Source organism: Venturia canescens, chromosome 4 (assembly GCF_019457755.1).
Source record: "Venturia canescens isolate UGA chromosome 4, ASM1945775v1, whole genome shotgun sequence".
In the NCBI taxonomy this organism is placed as follows: Eukaryota; Metazoa; Arthropoda; class Insecta; order Hymenoptera; family Ichneumonidae; genus Venturia; species Venturia canescens.
The window spans coordinates 19345338-19365431 of NC_057424.1; the positions used below are offsets into that span (position 1 = coordinate 19345338).

Sequence of the window (20094 nt, forward strand, 5' to 3'; positions counted from 1 at the left end):
AATGACGTTAAGGAGGTTGAGCAATGAAATAAATTCATGAACCAATCAATTTAATCTCTTTTCTGAATGCTTAGATCGATCTGAAGTGCTTGAATACTTCGCATATTGTGAACTTTACAGTATACAAATACACATTTTTGTTCAGTTAGGTTCGTGGCACTTTCGCAAAAACTATTTAACCGTGCTGCAATGAAGAATACGAGGTAAACGCCATATTTAATATTTGCCACTTCACCCCTTTTGGTATAATAGCTGAAAGGAGAACGATGAACAAGAGCGATCCGCTTATACAATGTGAAGAGAGTAGAGAAAGGGAGGGAAAAGAGCGAAAACGGCCAAGTCAGAACCGCGGAACAGATAAAATGCTTTACGGCGTCGAGGAATTAACCCTTGATTTCCGCGCATTACTCTCTTGCTTCGCGAGCTTCCCCCACGATAAAGGGGTTGTGCCCGATGGTAGCGGTGGCGTAGCTGAGCGCTTACCGGGACCTCTAGATCTGTCGCTTTCACTCACGGCTCTTCCTTCATATCTCTCATCGTTCAGAAGACGTAATGGCTGGCCAAGAAGAAGGGCCGACGTGTTTCATCGCTTTTACGCGCATATTATATAACGTGAGCCCTCCTACCGGCGTACAACATACAATCATGGCAAGCCACAATTTATTTCACTTCTTTTATATTTCACGGAATCATGATAATAATATACCACTCCCGAGTACACATTTTGTAATAGGTTCAAGTCTACAGCTTTATTGCAGCCTCTTCTGTTTCCAACCATTTTTCTTTTCGGCTCAAGTATCAAGTAGCCTTTTACCCTTTATTATTTCTCATTCTTATCGCACGGATAGAGCTATATACGTATATAGATATCATTTCAAACAAAACACATACATCGTAATTTATGAGAAACATTATTAATGTTATACTCACGTCTCTTACAATGCCAGAATCAACTGTATTTTATCTAAAGAATTAATATTTTTCATTTATTCATTTGTATTATTGATTCACTGACTATTTATATGATTTTTATTTACAATAATTCACATTAAAAATTCCAACCTGAAACGGTGTTAATCTCTTTTGAAATGCTGTAACTTTCTTAAAAGACACGAGGCTGTAACGAAAATTATTTTAGACCTTGGAAACGGACGATCTCGAAACTAGAGTAGACAACATTGTTTCCTGTTTTTTTTCACTAGCTTTCTCAAAACAAACAACGAAAAATTCCATTTTATCGTCGACCATTAGCTAGAAGCAAAATGAAAAACCTATTTTTTTGCAGTATTAAAAAATTCATTGGGGATTTGTGCTTTAACAGTCGAAAATGTCTCTGAACATCCTGGCTAAACTGAATCGAAGCCAAGCTTCGTTCTTACAGCACATTACTTGATCCCTCTCGAAATTCCATTCCAACTGAATAACGTGAAATAATCATTAAAATCAATTGAAGGCTTCATCGAAATAAACTTAAGATTTTTTGCTTGCTGTGTCGAATGGATGTCAACCGGATGGATGCCCGTTTAAGATTCGAGAGAAACGACACCTTGCATTTCTCACCGAAGCACACGAGAGCTATCCTCTGAGCAAATCATAACTCTCGTACAGCAAAGCAGGCCAACGTAGTGTAGTGAGATGAGCAGAGCAAAGCATAGACCGGTCGCTGTTCCGCGGTATCAATATTCATCAGGCTCCTATGTTCGAGGCATGGCAAATTCGTGGATTAGCCTGAAACTTCACGCCAACGAAAGCCTACGTATCTATGACGATATATACGTGTACTACATACGAATAAAGTGAGGCCCTCGACAGCAACATTGAACGCGTTGGGCCCCCGAGCTCATGTTCCAACGCTGACCCCGATCACGTTCTACGAAAGCAGCGCATACGACGATGGGAGGTGAATCAAGGGGTAGGTTCTCTCCCTGCCGGATTCTAATCCGGGACGGTGTGACGTCATATTGCATAACAATTAATCAAGGGGCGATAACAGCTAGCGCGAAACCACGAGTTACGGAGCAGTCCTTCTCTCTTACTCTCAGTATCTCTTCTCTCCTCGCTGTACCGTAACCTATAGCTTTACTTTCTACATATACAGACATTCGTATGTATACACGCAGCATTGTATAGAAGCATAGCAAAACCGACGTTGGTTACCGTGAGCGCACATGCCGCTACCACGGAGTGGGTAGTCCTGATAATCATTTCACCGGGCAGCTTAAAGTGCCAGTAGTTAACGCTAAGCCGATTTAAAAGCGATTTCATATCCGGAATATTATACCTAAACGAAAGCGAGATCTCTCCTGCAGCCCCGCCACCATGAGTTCGTTTCCAACAATGTTTCGACACTTTTTCCTGCCCAAGAACACGGTGTATGATGACACGGATATCTTTCCTGTCTAGAAGGATAATGAACCATCTCTTTTTTTCATTAGATCAAGATTCCAAAGTGCATCGCTATGAATATGAATGTTTAAATAGCAAAACAAATACCAAATTCGGCTTACTCTTATAATTAGTATTTACAAAGCTTAGACGAGGATAGCACATCTACGTTTACCATTCCACTAGAAAGATTATTCTCGACGAAAATGCGGTCGTCCATGATGTTAGTTTTATATGCTGTATACGGATTTCTCTTCGCAGCGTGTTTGCAAAATCTAGCCTCTTTATCTTCTCATGTTCTGTGTGCAAACTCGAGATTCAAGGAATTCTGATGATTAAAGGATGTCGAATGGACTTGCAACGAGAACGAAAAGAACTATACGAGCGTGTGAAGAGTGACAATGAGCAAAAACGGAAAAATACAATCCAAGTGTAGAGGGCGAAATGTAACAGCTCTTCGCGTTAAGTACCGGCTGCACCCTCAAACTGTGCCACTAATAAGCGGTGGCACCAGCCACATGCTAATGCATAATGCTGATCAAACAACTGTTTAAGCAGACCCGAGTTAAGTGTGCCCATTCTTTAAGCTACCCCTCTGCTTATAATGTCCTACCCTTGTTTCTCTTGTGTCTGACCCTGCCTCTGACTCGCTCTCTTCCTCGTCTTTCTATGTGGACCCAGACGGCTACGCGGTGGCGATGCTTTTGTCCGTCGTTGCAACTCTGGCCCTAAGGGCGGGTGTCGCTCGAAACAACTCACGAGGAAAAACCTGTGCGATTGTGTGTTTTATTCAAGCTTTTTAAATATCGGGTATAAAGTTAGCCGCGTAACAATAAATCTTAAACAGGACAAATTACGAGGTCGTTTATTTTGCAGATTTGTCTAAAAACTTTTCCAGGAGACATTCATAGAAAATTGATCGTTTCCCACTTCCTACTTCGATCACGTAAAATCTGCGGTAAACATTTTTCTGAGTTTTGTAACAAATTTGTTTATTTTAATCAACAGAACTCGCGCAAACAATGAAATTTATATTCTAACGATGGATCTATTTTCGATGTATGGGATTTTGATTAGCTCTTGCGAATAGCATTCGTCGCAATCTGTTTTTTTTTTTTGCGATGAGACTAGAAGCGAATGTCCTTCTCGCTCTTCCTATCATCCCTCCGAGTTACATTGAGTGCGTCAGGGGTTCAAGAGCCAGGTCAATAGTTCTCCGTCGATATGGTAAGCGTATATCCCATTTTCGTGGCTCGCTGATTGATGACAGATGCACGAGAAAATGGGGAGTGCAGTAGAGCACAGTATGCGGACATGAGGGTACCACCGGGTCTCACAATGACTCGTCGTCCCAAAATCATTTGGCTATGACAAAGAGTTATGTTCGCACTGCCACAAATACCCCGTAAATATACAGATAGTAAGACTACCTTGCACCAACTTACCGAAGAAACAGGAGGTCCTCATTGAACTGAAACGAATGAACGACCAAAATGTGAAATATGCTAGGGTAGATTTCAATCGAAAATGTATGCGAACAGGTGAATTAAGGTAGTTCATGCACGAAACGATTTTCTTAAGAAAGTCTTGAAATTTACACAGACTTTAAGTGGGTAGTCGACTGACACGCATATCAAATTTTAAAGGGTTCGTCTTATTGGTTATTGAGATGAACGTGTTTAAATATAAAGAAAAATACACAGGGTTATAGGGACTGAGCATAAAAAATCGTTTATCTTTTCATATCACGAATGAACGATTCTTACGAAGTTTATGAAAAACACACAATAACAATGAAGTATATAATGAAGGTTTGGGAAAAAATTCGAGACGATTGTCTTGATAGTAATAAAGATATATTATGTTAAAGATTCAACGAAATTGGTATTGAGCACTCGTATAACCTCACATTTGCTTATTTCGGCATTTTGTTTCTTCTTGGCGTGGCCCATTCCTGTCATAGCCTTCTGTCTTTTTATTGATACTTTTTTCTTCATCGATTTCCCTTTGTGTTTTCCCTTCGCGCGACTTTTTACATAAAAAGCTATAATATTTTAGCCAGGGACGAATGAAATTTTGGGTTCAGTCAGTGATGGATCCGCGATTAATTAATGGCTTGTAATTTCATTCGTCAAAATATAAGTTGAAAAAATGGATTTACAATTTCGAATGAATAACTCTAACATTAATTTAGAGTGGTTATATCTTTTATTAGCGAGCAAAAATGGATCCAATTTAGACACCCATAAAATACAATGCCCCGGGCATGATCTACCTCAATAAGCCACAAGAGTCGTAATTTTCTTTTCGTTTGGTGCGTTCCCAATAATTTTTCACAGGCTTTCTTGATATTTCAAGAATACTTCTGGAACTAGCCTAGCATGAAATTGCTGCCGATCCAAAGACGTTGTTAGTTCCCTGTCTATTTGCTCCTGAAAAATATCAACCGATACCGAATGGGAGTTGCATGCAGACGTGTTCGCAGTCGATTCTCTCGTGGTGTGTGTGTGTCTGTGTGTGTGTGTGTATGTGTGAATGCGTGTGTATTGCAGCTAACACTTGGTGTTTGGTTCAAATGTTCGTTTTCACGAAAATCTGTTTCTCTCGGACGAGCGCGCGAAATCCTAATTAAACGGCAGCTCGTATGTTGTGTGCTACGATGAATCCCTTCCGTACGTACAAGCTTAATCCCGATGAAACGCCGATAATATCGATCGGATTGGCGCCCCATGCTATAGGCTGTCGAGTTAATTAAATTAAAATACTGGTATAATGGCTCGCCAGATGGCTCAACCAGAAATACAACCTGGTGGTGAGAAGGGGTTCGAGCACCAGAAAGGGGCACGGGGGATTCAATCTCTGATGTAGCTGAACGCAGCGGGCGCCGGCTATGAGCATGTTATACGTAACTCGTTTAGCGTCGCAGGTTTGAAAAAAAATCGACGTGAATGTGTGGAAATCTTGCTGTTCGTTTTCTTTCTCATTTTATTTTTTGGCAAATGTATTTAAGGACCCTCCGGTAAAAATTGAATCCATCTACTGAAGCTTTTACGTGTATGAATGTCGTTGAAATATATGAGGATATATCATGCTGGTGTCGACCGAATATATTTAGTATGAAAAGAAAGTGGAGAGCAATTTAAATCCATTGGCTAGTGCTATAATAACAAAAATCTATTCCGATCAGAAATTTTTCTATGATTTGGTTTCGATCACATCGTGCGTAAGAAGGACGCTAATATTCGGAGCCATTTGTTTACGATCATAAACATCTTCCGTGGTGATCGCACTGCATCATTTTTTCGATGTACTTTAATTTATTTGCTCTCATGCATGATCGATAGAGTCGCGGAATTCATAATATTGAGGTGTTGCAGTTTCGATTTGTAATTACCTATCTGCGCGTTAGAATGATCATTGCGCTATGGTTATTTACTTTCATTGGATGGATCGGAGGGGAAGAAAAGCTCTGAAACCGCAGTTTAACATCCCGTAAGCCTAAGGCTGGTCGTTAGCGACGTTGTTGCAGCATATGCGCTGGGCAGCCTCCATATGGGGCATCATGGACCGAAATCCACAGCCCCTGGCCTACAGGCCGGAGGAGGGAGGGGCACGAAAACTGGAACTGGGTACCACAGTGGAACGAGTGATCCATGCTATTTGTGAGGGGAACTCTAAAATTCATGTCATTGCTCAACGTAGCCGAGATTTTTATCTCAAAAATGTCCGGTTAACTTTTCGTTAAAGCTCTATCAACATTTTTTTTGTCTATACGAAACTATAGATCTCTCATTAAAACCAATATTTCGATGAGAATCAGCAGAGAATGGTAAATAAAGTCATTCCTTTTTTGGCCATGAAACGAATTCCAAAGTTTTCCAAAGTCCGAATAATCTGTATCACATAAAAATACTAGGTTCTTTACATTGACGCGTCTCAAAAGGAGTTAAAGCACCAAGTAATATAAGCAATTCTGCCTTAAGCAGCGTATGAGAACGAGAGACTTTGAACCCCGCATTAAATGGAGTATAACTACTTTCGAATAGCATTCATGCAACTGAGCTTTGCGGTCAATGGCGTCTTTAAATGCGACCATATGATACGGAGGGTCGAAAAAAAATGTGATTGATGTTACATACTCATATGCGTATTGTCACTGCGTACACAGAGTTGCGGGTATGGCCCGTGCGCGTGTCTGTGTACGTACATATGCACGGATGAACGATCAACTACGGGGACCGTCACCAGAATCTGTATCACGAATCGCTCTATCAGCAAGTGCACGTATATAGGGTGCACCATACGCACTATGCTGAATGGGAAGAGAGAACGAGAGAGAGAGAGAGAGAGAGAAAAATGGAAAGAGAAAGACATGGATAGACGTCATGGAGAGTGCATGGGCAGTGAGCAGGTTGACTAGCTTTGTCCATGCTCGATGATGACGATGGGGTCGGGCCTTGGCACAGATGGGCCGCTAATCTCATTGAAAACTTATGAGGACTCTCGGGGGGTCGTGCTAGTTCAGCTATAGGCTGTAGTAAGCAATAGAGAAAGAGCCCCGAGAGCTCCGCTGCTAAGATTTTGGCAGCGTGAGCGCGCAGTGTACATGTCTTTCCATAGGGGCTAAGTACCGTGCCAACCACCATATGTCCTACGTATATGCATACATGCGAGGCCTGCATGTTATATCGAACTGAAAACGAGGCTATAAATTCATCAGCGTTTTCCCCATCCATTCTTTCTCCTTTCGTATTTTTCGCTTACGTTTCTGCTAAGCTTGTGACGGGTGCGTGGGTACTGACTATTTTTGACATCAGGGTGATGGATTGGAAGACTCTGAAACAATCTCTTCCCTATAATCACACAACCCATGAATTTGAACTTTGAATATTATCTTCTGAGCATACTGTAAACAAAAGGATTAAAAAGACTTGAACCATAGTAAGTTGGGTCACGCTGTATGTACATGGCACGCGCCGTCCGCCACGTCCATTTGTGTTTCCCGGAATCTCTATAATTACGGTTATAATAACAGGAGTCTCTAGCTGTATATTCATATTTAAGTCCGTTATGTGGCAGCGAAGCTCTCGTGCCACCATTAAGATCACCGTAGCATAACTTCGTCGCGGGGTGTACCAACGAGAACGAGAGAACACGCGGCGAGCTTTCCCATGCATATTCCCTCCCGTTTAACGAATACGGGGGCCACCGCGCCAAGTGCCGAGAAGATGCAGGGACTTGGCAGTCGGTGAGATAGAGAAGGACAAGTTTAAGCAGCGCAAGAGAAAAGGATTCGGAGAAGGAGACGGAGTCGAAGGGAGGAGCCACACAGAAGCATACAACGCGGGGGCACATGTGTACGACCGGGCATACGGGGTTGCTTTACGAGCGGACAACTAAGGTATGTTCTTGGTATACGTTCGCCTCTGTTTCACCTCTCTCCATAGCGCACTTACCTACGAGATAAAGAGGAATGAAGAAAACACCGGAATAGTATTATACAAACATTGCTCGAAATTCTGCGCTCGCTTCTGCATCTCGTCCCACGCCGACCCAGAGGGTCTCGATCTTCTTCTTCTTGTTCGTAATTTGCCTCTCTCGTGGGCAGAGTTCTTCGTTACGCGAGCGTTTCTCTGCAACGGCCGACGGATTTTACGTCCGAGGATCTCTCAGCTGCATCCACCGTGACCGAGGCGCTCACTGGGCTCTTCGTTCCGACTCTCTACCCTCCTCTTGCCTCTCCGAAATTCCACTTCAGCTATCACTATATACTCGAGGAACGAGGCAAGACCCCTTCTGCTCTCTCGACGGTAATTCTTTCGAAAATGATGCTCCACCGCAAAGCAACTCGTAAGGTTCATCGGTGTATGGCGAATAAATTGTAAGCATGAAAATAATCGATTGTCATAAGTTTTAACAATGCAAGACGGGAACGACCGCCCAGAATACTCTGGTCGGTCAAAAGATTTTGCAGCTTCGTTCCAGTGGCTCTTTCCTACGCGTGCGTGTGCGAGGTGCTACGAATGGGTAGGAGGCATTCTGTACAGCATCCGCCAATCATCAGAGGCGCAGTGAAACCCGATAACACGTGCCATATGTTTGTGCACGAACTCAAATATGTTCCGTGGCCGTGATGCGATCGATGATGACTCCTTGCATCAAACAACGGACTTGGAGGTTTTCGAGCATCTATGTACTGCTTAATCTATACATAGACCCACCGCTCCTGAGAACATTGGACACGAGGTTATTAACATATGTGAACTCTGACATTGAACGCTTGAAATATTGAGCAGGATCTGTGACTCTGTAATCTCACGAACTTGAATTTCGATGCACGATTTGGGTTGCCGCATATACAAACTTATTGTTAGCGTACTTATAAACGTAGGTGGAATTGTACTTGCACTGAAATTTACCATAACCAGATGGACTGCACACAGAACATGTCCCAGAGCTTTGGGTCGCTGAGGAAATCACAGGTGTTGGAAAGCTTCGAATAAAGTTGAATCTGTCGAAAGCTCAACACCGGAAAGCAGACAAATTACTAAGAGAGAAGGAACGAGACAGCCTGCAGGGAGACGGACTTGATCCAGCCACATCGATGTCTCTAAGGAATATTGGAAGAGAGAATCAAAGTCACATCTGCGAGAAACGCCGGGAGGACGTCTCGATGCTCCAGGCTCGAGATTCGCGTTAAGATTGATGACGCGACACTCTTACTCTTGGTTTTCGATCTTTTCTCATCCTTACCCGCATACGAAACAGATGAACGAAGGAAGATCCGTTTTATTCTGAAACGGCTCTAGAGAAATGGCACAAGTGTTTACAAACAGAAGGAGAAGGAAGATCTGATAGTCTACGTATCAGGGCTGGACAGAGTAAGAACCGGGATATCCCCAGTTGTAGTTTCATACAAAAGCAAGTACATGGTGTTTTCCCATGACAAGTATTTCGTGATAATTCTACTCACCAGCGTCTCTGCTTTCTGATAAATTTTAACCTCACTTTGGGTATTACGGATCAGTCGTTTATCCAACAATAAGCAAGTTCGATAAGAACGATCATTTGTACTAATATTGTAGAAGAAAACGAACGAATCCTTTCCAACTTTTTTGCTGTTTTTTCTTCGCATAATCGACAGGATGTCGAGGCTACTGTCGAGAATATGCGGAACAATCGGGTTCGCGGATACTGCAGAATTGCAAGCGAATATACAAAAAGAATAAGATTACAAAGATGCTGATATAACAGAAGAAGGACGCGGAGATCGAACGAGCGGAGCAAGATCCTGTGGCATCGTTCATCATTTTACGGAGAACGTTTCCCGGTCCAGAATCTCCTCTCACGGGTAGAAAAGCTCCCTTTCTGTTACTCCGGAGGGTATCGCACAAGAAAGACGATATGCGATAGTGAATAGAAGAGAAAGAAAAAGAGCCGAGTAGTGCTTGCGCGCGGGGTAACACGGTAGACTTTCCTCCCGAGAAACAGAGAACGATCTGCATAGCAAGAGACGGCATCTCGCGACGAGCGAGCTAAGTGCGGGATTATGCAAAGCAGCGGCCATACAGTATAAAAATACGGAGCGACTCCGCGCCATCTTTTCCGGACCATTCTAATAACTTGCCACAAGCCGGCGAATTCCTCGCTCGTGGCTACGACGCCATATCCTCATGCTGCTTCACTTCCCCTCCTCCCTTTCCCGTTTCCTGAATTCTGTGTATATATTCGTCGAACGAGTCAGGAGCCCTCTTCGCTATATTCTACCGCACGATACGTACACACGAGGCATCCCACGCTCGTACGAAAAAATCGAAAAAAAAAAACTTCCAAAACCGCATCAATTTTTTTCCTATCGCGCTTTATCACATTAATACAGTCCATCATATATAATATTTGAAAGATCCACCATCTGCTATAGCTAATGTATCTACACTAAACTATATTTACTAGATTTTCATTTTTCCAAAGTGTTAAAAGTCACGTACCGCAATATTTTGTTTTTGGAAAAACCTTTCTATGGAAAAAAGCGAATCTGTCTTCCAGGTTTTGTGGTCTAAACAATTTTTTTTTTCATCGTCAAGGTCAACCGCTACGAAAATAATTGGGGAAATAAAATTATGAATGCCTTTCCGAGGTGTACAACGCTCTGAGAAATTGTAGAAAGAACCGAAGGGTCAGACACCGATCGAATCGACCCGGAATGCCCCATATGCATTTATGTGTGTATAGCCATCAGAACTCTTGATTCAAGTTAAATCTCCTTGGAACGAACACGTGGCGTCTGTGACAAATAAAAAAGATATTTTCTTTGTTCAGGAAAAATAACCGTGAAAGTTTGATGACGAAGGCACCGCTGTTACTCGTGATCCTTGTTCTAAAGAAAAAGTATCTATCTGCTTGTACGAGCAAAATATCATCCAAGTTTAACTGTTTCACACGACAAGTATATTTTTGAAAAAGCAATTTGTCGGTTAGTTGACAAAAAGTCACGCACTTAACCCTCTCAGACCGAGACCTATTTCGCGTTGACGGAAAATGATTCCCTTCATAATTTTAACTCAAAATACTTTCTAGTTTCCGAATCCATTGTGACATTTCAGTTTTTTTGTTGGGAAATATGAATTTTTGAATGTTCGCTGCGCGCAGCACCAGGTCGTTGGGGAACAAAATCAGAAAAATTTACGAATGAATCTAGTACCGAATACCTTCAATACATCATATTACCTTCCCTTTGAAAGGAAATAATGTTTGGAGTACGAAAAAAAAATGTGTACTCACTTTTCCTTTGCGATAACTAAAGCACCTTTTCACACAACGCCAACTCAACATGAAACGCCGACTTCATATTGATATTTCGATGTGTTAAAGCAGTTTATCTCTTGGTTTAGGAGTATCTATGGTGCAATCTAACCTTGCTTGATGGAAATAGGCAGTTAGAACCCCGACCTTACTGACCGATGCAGTTTTATTGGGCCTGGAAGCGCGCGTTGCGTAGAAGCAACATACGCTCCGAGAGGGTTAATGATGTTAAAGCATATTAAAATTCTGCTCAATTGAAAAACCAGAGAAAATCAAGCATCCTTCGGGTTGAAAACATAGACTTAACGAATCTGTTGTTTTTGCTGTTTCTTACTTTTATTACGGAATAATAGTGGACGTGTATACGTAAAACGGCTGACGTAATGTTCGCGAAGGTCTGCAACAAACGAGAGAAGAGCAGAGTAATTCATTGGATAAAATCAAATCGGCGTTAACGAGAAGCTCTCACCGAACATCTCTAGCCTCGCAGAAAGCTTGAGAGCTACGTGGTGAAATTTCCGTGGCAATATCAGTCTCACTATGATTTGAGGCTCTCTCTTTCCAGTCACACTCCCGTGATGAATGCCGTATGAATATTCGGACGCGCCTCGTTGACTCTGAGGCGAGATTGATTCGCGTGAGGCAAAGTGATAGTCGTCTCGCTGCATGATGTCCGAGGAAATCACCAATCCGATCTAATGTGTTACAACTCAATATAGATTTATCGGGAATACCACTAAAAAAAAAAATTTTACGTATGGAAAAATTGCGATCGTGATTATGAAACGTCCATGAATGAGAAAGACCGTACTACGGCGGACAAGAATGATAGAACGAATTTACTTTAAAATAACTCTAGCTCCAGGCTCAGTTCATAAGGTTTGAAAAAAAAAATTGTATGCTGCACTCAAACTTTTAATAAAGGGCTGTGTAAAATTTCAGACTCGGTTATCGACCTGATTTCAGAGAAATTAATTATTAAAATTGGGTGGTTTTCGTGAAGGAACTTCAAAATGGCATACAAAAACCTAACTTCCGGTTTCTATAAAAGGCTATTTTTGCATAGAAATCCATGAAATCCTGAAAAAAACTGCAATTCATATACTTAACACTTTTGTAGTAATTTTATACTCCTAAAAAAGTTGCACTTATCGGCCTATTCTTTATGGAATATTAAGTTTAATTTGTACTTCCGGCATTGGATTTCCTACGACTCGCTATGATAAAGAGACATGACAGTAAGGCAGCAGCTGAATGTGGTCCTAACCTCAATTCGACAGACCAATGGAAGCCTAGGGATACTACGCGAATCATTAGACTGACTTTTTTCATTTTTACAATTCAGTGTGAACATTCATTCAAAGGATTACATATGGAAAATTTTACTTATTAGAAATAATTTTTTTTCATATGTCAATAATATTGATTACTACAAATCTCAACTATTATGACTAAACTGAAGCGATAGAATTACTTTAAGCAAAGTCCCCTGAAGGGAGAAAAATTGGAAAATAAAGTCGTTACCGATTTGCGGATTTTTCACTCAAATTGTCCGTCGCCGTCAGGGCAAATTGAAAATGACATGACATCACTGGACTAGGATGAATTTTTTTGACCAACTTAGATGAAATTTGTAATGACCGTACAAGCAAAGAGGCAGGGCGCAAATATTATGCATACCTCTTCATGTATGTAGAGCATGCAGATAATTAATTCAATAACTTCTTGTCTACGTGCCTCACGTTTTCGGCATGGTTCACGATTTCGGTACTGCGCTTTGGGGAACCTGGTGTGAGAAACATGAAACTCGCGATAGCGCAGGATGATATCTTCAAGTCGCATTAATTCCGTACGGTGGTGTCTACGTTTCCTCTTCCACCTTTAATAACTACGCAGTAACGGCACGCAATAACAACCCAACTCTTTTGCTCTTCTCATGCCTCCCTCTCTTTCTCTCTCTCTCTCTCTTACTGGTTCGCTGCTATCCTATCATTGTGCTTTGGTAAAGTATTCACGTAATGCATAAGCAAAGCCACGCGCAGCCACCGTGTGCACAGAGATAAGGTGCTCCAGGACATGCGGATAGGCTCTCAGCAATCTCTCCCTTTTGCCTTATTCCTGCTCCTAATAATCTTACTTCTAACGCTACTCGGCGCAGTGGATGCAAGTTCTACTCAAGTCTCGATAACAATAATGTTTTCTTGCAATTGAAATCGAAATGCTAAACAATTGGAATTCATCAGCATTCCAAAGTCTTAAAAACTATAATCCTGTAAGTAGTGACAGCTATTCTTGCTGTATATTTTTTGACGGCACGAATATTTTTCCGTGCATCAAGTGATTTAACGCAAAATTAAATTCAACATGATAGCTTTGCTTGATTCAAATGGCGGTAGCGCAGAAAAAGAAGGCAAGCCAGTACAAGTCGGGAAAGGTAGAGAAAACGGATTTCTTACTTTATATGCATGGACTCCGTGATAAGTTAAGGAATTGCCCAAGTGCCTGTGAAATCCCGAATCTCTCGCACTCATCTATTGCCTGAGAAATTTCACCCTGCGAGTTGAGCCTCTATGCCTGCTAGTGCACGCTAAAAAAAAGTCTAAAGCTTTATGAGCTATACCTATATCTGCATATTCATCGTTTCAGGAATGTCACCACGCCCCTTCATTTCAAAAATCCTCTGAACTCATCACACATTCAATTTGTCAGCAGCCCTCTTATCCCGGTGTGCTCTCGTTCATTTCTGCAAATGTCTGCAAGAAATATTATACCTATGCTGAATATGATTAAATATCCATATAGAAGAATGAAATAATGTGCAAATGTGTACCTTATTATTTTTAGCTTCTAAATGAACGAAAGCTCTAGCAATGATGCATTTTCATTGGGAGATTGCCAGTTTTTAAAAGTAACGAAACAAAGCGACAATTGCCCTTCGAACAATACGAAAGATTATTTTCAATAATTTTTCATCGTGACTTCGGCTCTAATCGGAGTCAAACTCTTTAGCATCCTTTATCGTTGATCTCTGAAATGAAAAGATCTCCGATTCACACATCACTTAAACGTGGTGCTGGGGGTGTTAACTGCGTACGCGTGCCAACCACGTGCCTATAAGAAGATTCTTATGTGACCCTACGCTTTGGCAGCATGTACCCAGTTGATTCAAACTCGCCAAACTGGCCTGACAATCTCCCGTGGCACTTGCTCATATCTTGATATGCAACAAAAACTAATAGCCCTTCAAACACGTAGAACCGTAAAAATGAAGAAATTATCTGTTTCCCGCAATAGAACTTTGTGGTCTGACATATGTGAAAAATTGATGGAACATCTTTTTTTTTTCAAACTTTCTAATTATTGGAAAACCACAGGTTTTCATATGAAATTAAGCACAATACTAATATGATCGACATTAAATGTTGCAATTGAGATGTTGCACAATTACGAGGTGATCACGCGAATGTGTAATATTCTATATGGGAAATTGGATGACGAGAGTGATTTCAAACACAAGTTGAAAATCAGTTCCAGTCACTCTTAAGGTATAGTGGTAGGAGCGGAATGGTTGAAGATGGAAAGACAAAGCTATAATAAAGAGCGAAACGAGATTTGGTGTGCCGATGAAAAAGTAATTACAACTTTTTTCCGCCCACAATGGAGAAGTTAATGTCCTTCAACCTTCGGGCATTCCCTGTTGGTTTTCCCGAAGCCTCGAGCAACTCGTAAGAACTGGACGGTTCTCGGATGCCTGGTAAAATGGATTGCTTGGCCATGATTGATCACCCATTGGTTTGCTTTCCTATACGTTTTCAGTTGTTACTCTTCCCCTACGAGCATCGTTGCTGCGAAATAAAAGGTTGAGTATAAGGCTCTCTTGTGAATGAATATTTTGTTAAAGAAGCTCACGTCGGAGGGAAATCTGTATTGGAACGAATTGGTAGAGGTCGTCTACAAGATTGCTACTTGGCGGATCAATGATAGGACTACCAGCTAAAAGGCATATAATATTTTAACCGGCTAAAACCACGAAAAATGCGATGACACGTCCGGATAATCCGAAGAGCAATGATCATCTATAAGAATCCCGTCGGCACCTTCTGTCCCGTACGCTCGATTTAACACTCCTCTCCCTTAAATCTTGTCCACATTCCCCAACGAAATAGTATTTCATACGAAAGCTTTGAATTTAAAATATTTTTCGACGAATATCGAAAGTCTCGTATATAAATGGTATAGATTGCTAAACGCACGTTGAGTAGCCGGAAAAGCAATATTTTTTTTTGTTCACTCAGCTAACGAACGGAAAAACGAGAGGTTATAGCAAAAAAAAAACGAAAAACAGCGAATAGTTTTGGTGTCGAAAATATTCCCGATCGTTCGTCAAGCTGAATTATGGGGGGTGGAATTTTTGGTAGCAGCGTTGAGCGAGTGTGAGAGGGTGGCAATGCTAAATTCCGGTTATATGAACCGCGTTTGCGAGCGTGAATGGAGTAGATTTCTTGGGCGATGCGCAGAACCCGACACAAACGAGGAACGGGGTGAACCTGTGAGCTTTTGCGAGCTCCACGGTCGCGCGCGCCTCAGCACATGTGTCGAACCTGAAATATGTAGGCGTGGCCTGCCCGAGCTAGCAGACGCGTTCCGACTACCGAATATGTTCACCCCTGTGCGCGACGCTCCACCCCATACACCAGAATTGGAGAGACGATTGGCTCACGCCATCCTTGGCCGCCTCCACCTGCACCCTCACCAACGACCCTGCCACGTTAACCCCTACATACGGCGATGCGCGAGAACAACACGCTCATTCGAACGTGGACCATCGTTGGTCCCAGTCGTAATCCTGAATGTTGTCACATCGACATCCCGTTATACCGAGTTCTCGAGTTTTTCAGTGTTCTATCGTAGACGATAATCAAACATTGAACATTTTCTTGTGGTTAATGACAGTTATTGTGTTAATTATTCATCGTCGCATGTAGTGTTTTGATTATTTAACAACGAATTTAACACAAGTTTCATAGTGCTATTTTTTGGAGGGTCAATCTTCGAGAAGGTGAATCAGTACGAGCAGTGGAGAAGGAAGAATACGGAATTGACTGCAGATATTTCTGACCGTGTATAAAGGTAAGCTTTCACAATTTTTATGTCTAACGTATCAATGAGAAAAAAGCAGCCGAACGAGGCGTGAAAGAAGACCTTGTGGCAATCCTATTGATGATGAATCTCGTCAAAAATAGAATTTTCAAATTGAGTCTGAACGGGGACGTTGGCAATGGATGTTTCCTTTAAAAAAACTATAGAGCCATTTGGCTCCAGGCCTCAAAATATAACCCTCTGTGTAATTGTGTGTTCAGGTAAAGAGTTTCGATCGCATTGTCACGATGACAATGGAAGATCGTTCGGGAGGCATTGAACGTGCCGCCCCTGCTAGTTCAACTGTCCCAACAACAACGTCTCTAGTGGCATCGATGCGAACTGATCTACCTGTCGATGCTTCCTATCCGCTGCAACGTGCCAGTAAGCGTTCTTTTGACGTAGCGTTTTTAGTTGCACCGGACGAGAAACTTGCGCGTCGCCAGCACGAAAAATTGCGACTCGTGTCGACCGATCGTTTGACCGACGGCGTCCATCCTGATCGAGGACAAGATGAGCCGACGGATCTCCAAGTTCAGGATCGCGACTTTTTCGACAGGCAAATGCCACAGAACTTGACCACCAAACACTTCGATAATGAAAGACGAAAGCTCATGCAATGCACCGACAATTCTATGAGTCCACCATATTCATCACTGCGTACGTTGACGCCAACGTTACCAGGATTGTCACCGGACGCTGAAGTCAGAAGGTACACTAGTCAATTGCGCGCTGGGAAAACGCCGAGTCCTCCGACATTACAACATCACGCCGGTTCACATTCCAACGCTATCGGCAGACTCGCAGATTCTGTGGACGGACCCTCCCTTCCCTGTGGCAAAATGTACGACGCGATGATGTGCTCCAGGAGACAGACCGAGTCGCGGAGCGCCTTCACCAAAGTCACCATATCCGGATCCACGAGAAACGGTACTTTCGACGACGGGCAATCATCACCACGTTCCTCGATTTCACCCGATCGAGTAAGTTACCAGAGCAGTGTAAGTCCACCGGCAACTGGTCCGCTTCCACCAGCTACCGGTTACAAGTACGCGGCTTTTCCAACTGCCAAAATGCCATATCCATTCCTCGTCAGTCCCGAAGCGCAGCAAACGAATCTCTTGGAAAATCTGAAAATTCCTCAGATCGTTCAACCTCCCAAAATCCCAAGCCCGAACAAGGTAACAGGTTTCCGCCCAGAAGTTCCGTCGGTCTATCCGAATTTTCCCTACAACCCCATGGCCGTGTTCCCGCCTATGGCCGAGGCCCTCACTCGTCCTCGATTCCTTGCTACAGCTGCCAGTGTCGCGGGTCTTCTTCCTCCATCGTTCGCCCTCAATTTACCAGCCCAGAATGTTTGCGCAAAGTGTAATCTCTCCTTCCGGATGACATCCGATCTCGTTTACCATATGAGGTCGCATCATAAAAATGAAAACAATGGGGAAGCTGCCAGGCGACGGAGAGAAGAAAAATTGCGATGCCCTGTTTGTGACGAGAGCTTCCGAGAGAGACACCATCTCACGAGACACATGACAGCCCATCAAGACAAAGAGAGTGACGCTATCGTCGATCAGGTTGAAATTAAGAGGCGGGCAGCAACTGTCCATGGCAAGTGACGGCGCAAGGTTCATCGGAATGATCATCAAGTTTCCTCAGGATTCTCGCTCGAGAATTAAATGAGGATGAAAATAAAAATAAACGTTCCAAAGCACAATTAAAAGGATGCGATACCAGGTGTATTTTAGTTCGAAGCAATAGAATTATCATGCGTTTATGATGAAATTGAATCCCAGAATGATTACATACATTTTTGGAAGAGATGTACAAAGGTATCATATTTAAAAGGTAAAATTAACAATCATCTACAATGTTATTGTAACGGATCTAAATCATAGAAACACCCGTACTAATAAATTAACGTTAGAACCTGTTAAGGCAGATTCCCTGTCTAGTCAATATTAGATAGGCAAAAAAAATCGTGAGTAATTTTTCTTCGTAAATTGGAAAATGCATTGTAATGATTCCGACCGAATTTGCGAATGTATACCATGCCTGATTACGTATGGTGAAGGTATGATTGCGAGAATGATTTTCGACACTGAAATCATCAGTTTCGAGGCATGATTGAATGAGGATGCACAGCCAGCCGGAGTTGCGACGGAGCACGCGTTGTGTGTGCAAGGGCGGGGGTGCCAGTGTAAATTTGGGCCCAGGCAATAAATAGATCGTAAACTATATACCGCGGCACGTCACACATAAACCGTCGGAGCGCGCATAATGGTAGGAAACAATGAATGTCGTAATCGGAAACAGTGCCGGTTTGTTATCTGCCATTCACACTCCATTTAACTTCAAACGACGAATCGGTGCTCGCTCGACGACGCCCGCACGTTCACCCGCCGTTTTAAATACATGGCGACCTGAGCCACCCACCCTTTTCGTTCCTCGGACATAGGGTTAATCGACACCTCCACGAGTTGTTCAAAGTCCGCCATAATTTATCGAATTTTCGTTGTCCCGTCCAACTTCCAGCTTCAAAATATTCATCTTCGATTGTATGGAACAAGTTTAATCTCCGAATTCGAGGGTATATGAAATATGAAGATTTTATTTATCCTCACACTGTCAAATATCGTGTTAAAATTAATATAATACCGCGTGATATTATTGCTTGTTCATCGCAAGTATGTACAGTTACGAATAATGTCTCTAATTTACAGATGTAAATAATATTGATTGATAAAAAAGAGAGAAAAAAACGAGGGAGTCGTTGAATCTGTTTTACGAGTTAAGTAGCTGTGACTACGTTAGAAAATGAAATTTTTAAATCACAAGAGTTGCCATTCCGAAGTTGGCGAGGAGAGGTTGCACGAAGTACGCCAACCAAATGTCAGTATTATGATTTTAGGTACTCATGGGATAACAGTATTAAAGATTATTAACAATATGATAGTTTTGTTTCAATTTTTAAATAACTATTTTATTTGCCACACGAGGCATATTATTGATGGTACTAAAATAGTATCACTTGGATGTAAATATCACTGTGTATATAGGCACCTGTATGTATCGAAACCATTGTTGTTAACGAATAAAAGAATATCCATAAAACTAAGAAAAATACAACATTAATTTCGACTACCCTACCATATTTTTTATTTCATTTCGAAAATCGATTTCGTGATTTTTTCGATAGACAGAAATTCATCAAGAACGATAAATCTTTTCGAAATGTATCAAAAAATTTCGTATACACACGATCAACTTTTCGTCGTTACCTCAATGACCAAATATGTACACCCTTCATCGATAAATACCTATCGTTGGTCTAACTTTTGTACTGTCTTGTACGGTATTAACAAAGCCAAGTATTTATAAAACGTCGAAGTACACAGAGAGAGACAGAGAGGGAGAGAGCACCGGAAAGCCTCTTAGTTCAAGCCGACAGATCTTCTTAGGCAGAAAAATACCTGGATAGCAGTGATGACTGTGGAAACAATTGAGAATTTTCACGTGAGTATTTCTCTAAACGGATATTACCTAATCCTTAAAGAACCAATACGACGAACAATCTCTTATCACCCTTGAGGGGCTTACGGTCGCTTTCTCAACCCCCTTTTATCAGTTTGCTCTCCCTTCACCTAAGGAAACGTGTACTTACCCTCTGGCCGAGGTCCATAAAGATAAATAACATCGAGTATCGCACCCCAGGCTAGTCGCTTTTCCAGTCTCGTATTCTATTGCTTCTCTTCGTCTTGCGCTTTGAGA

General features: G+C 42.1%; 1 protein-coding gene and 3 long non-coding RNA genes across 4 annotated transcripts; 3 read left to right on the plus strand and 1 right to left on the minus strand.

Annotated features, from left to right (window-relative positions):
• The first annotated feature begins 1047 nt into the window (after positions 1–1047).
• LOC122409406 (uncharacterized) lies at positions 1048–3501 on the plus strand. Its single transcript, XR_006260681.1, has 2 exons — positions 1048–2608; positions 2727–3501. It is a non-coding gene; the product is annotated as an uncharacterized lncRNA (long non-coding RNA).
• Positions 3502–4551: 1050 nt separating this feature from the next.
• On the plus strand, positions 4552–10236 carry LOC122409405 (uncharacterized). The gene is made up of 2 exons (XR_006260680.1): positions 4552–8195; positions 8330–10236. It is a non-coding gene; the product is annotated as an uncharacterized lncRNA (long non-coding RNA).
• A 5983-nt stretch (positions 10237–16219) lies between these two features.
• LOC122410066 (uncharacterized) lies at positions 16220–19483 on the plus strand. The gene is made up of 2 exons (XM_043418084.1): positions 16220–16317; positions 16548–19483. Exon 2 carries the CDS (start codon positions 16575–16577, stop codon positions 17940–17942), a length of 1368 nt encoding a protein of 455 aa, XP_043274019.1. The 5' UTR covers positions 16220–16317; positions 16548–16574; the 3' UTR covers positions 17943–19483.
• Positions 19484–19564: 81 nt separating this feature from the next.
• On the minus strand, positions 19565–20094 carry LOC122410079 (uncharacterized). The gene is made up of 2 exons (XR_006260844.1): positions 19988–20094; positions 19565–19813 (listed from the first exon to the last, which is right to left on the minus strand). It is a non-coding gene; the product is annotated as an uncharacterized lncRNA (long non-coding RNA).

Excerpts from the sequence above, each read along its gene's own strand:
- LOC122410066 (XM_043418084.1), top strand. The coding sequence starts at position 16,575 with ATGACAATGGAAGATCGTTCGGGAGGCATTGAACGTGCCGCCCCTGCT.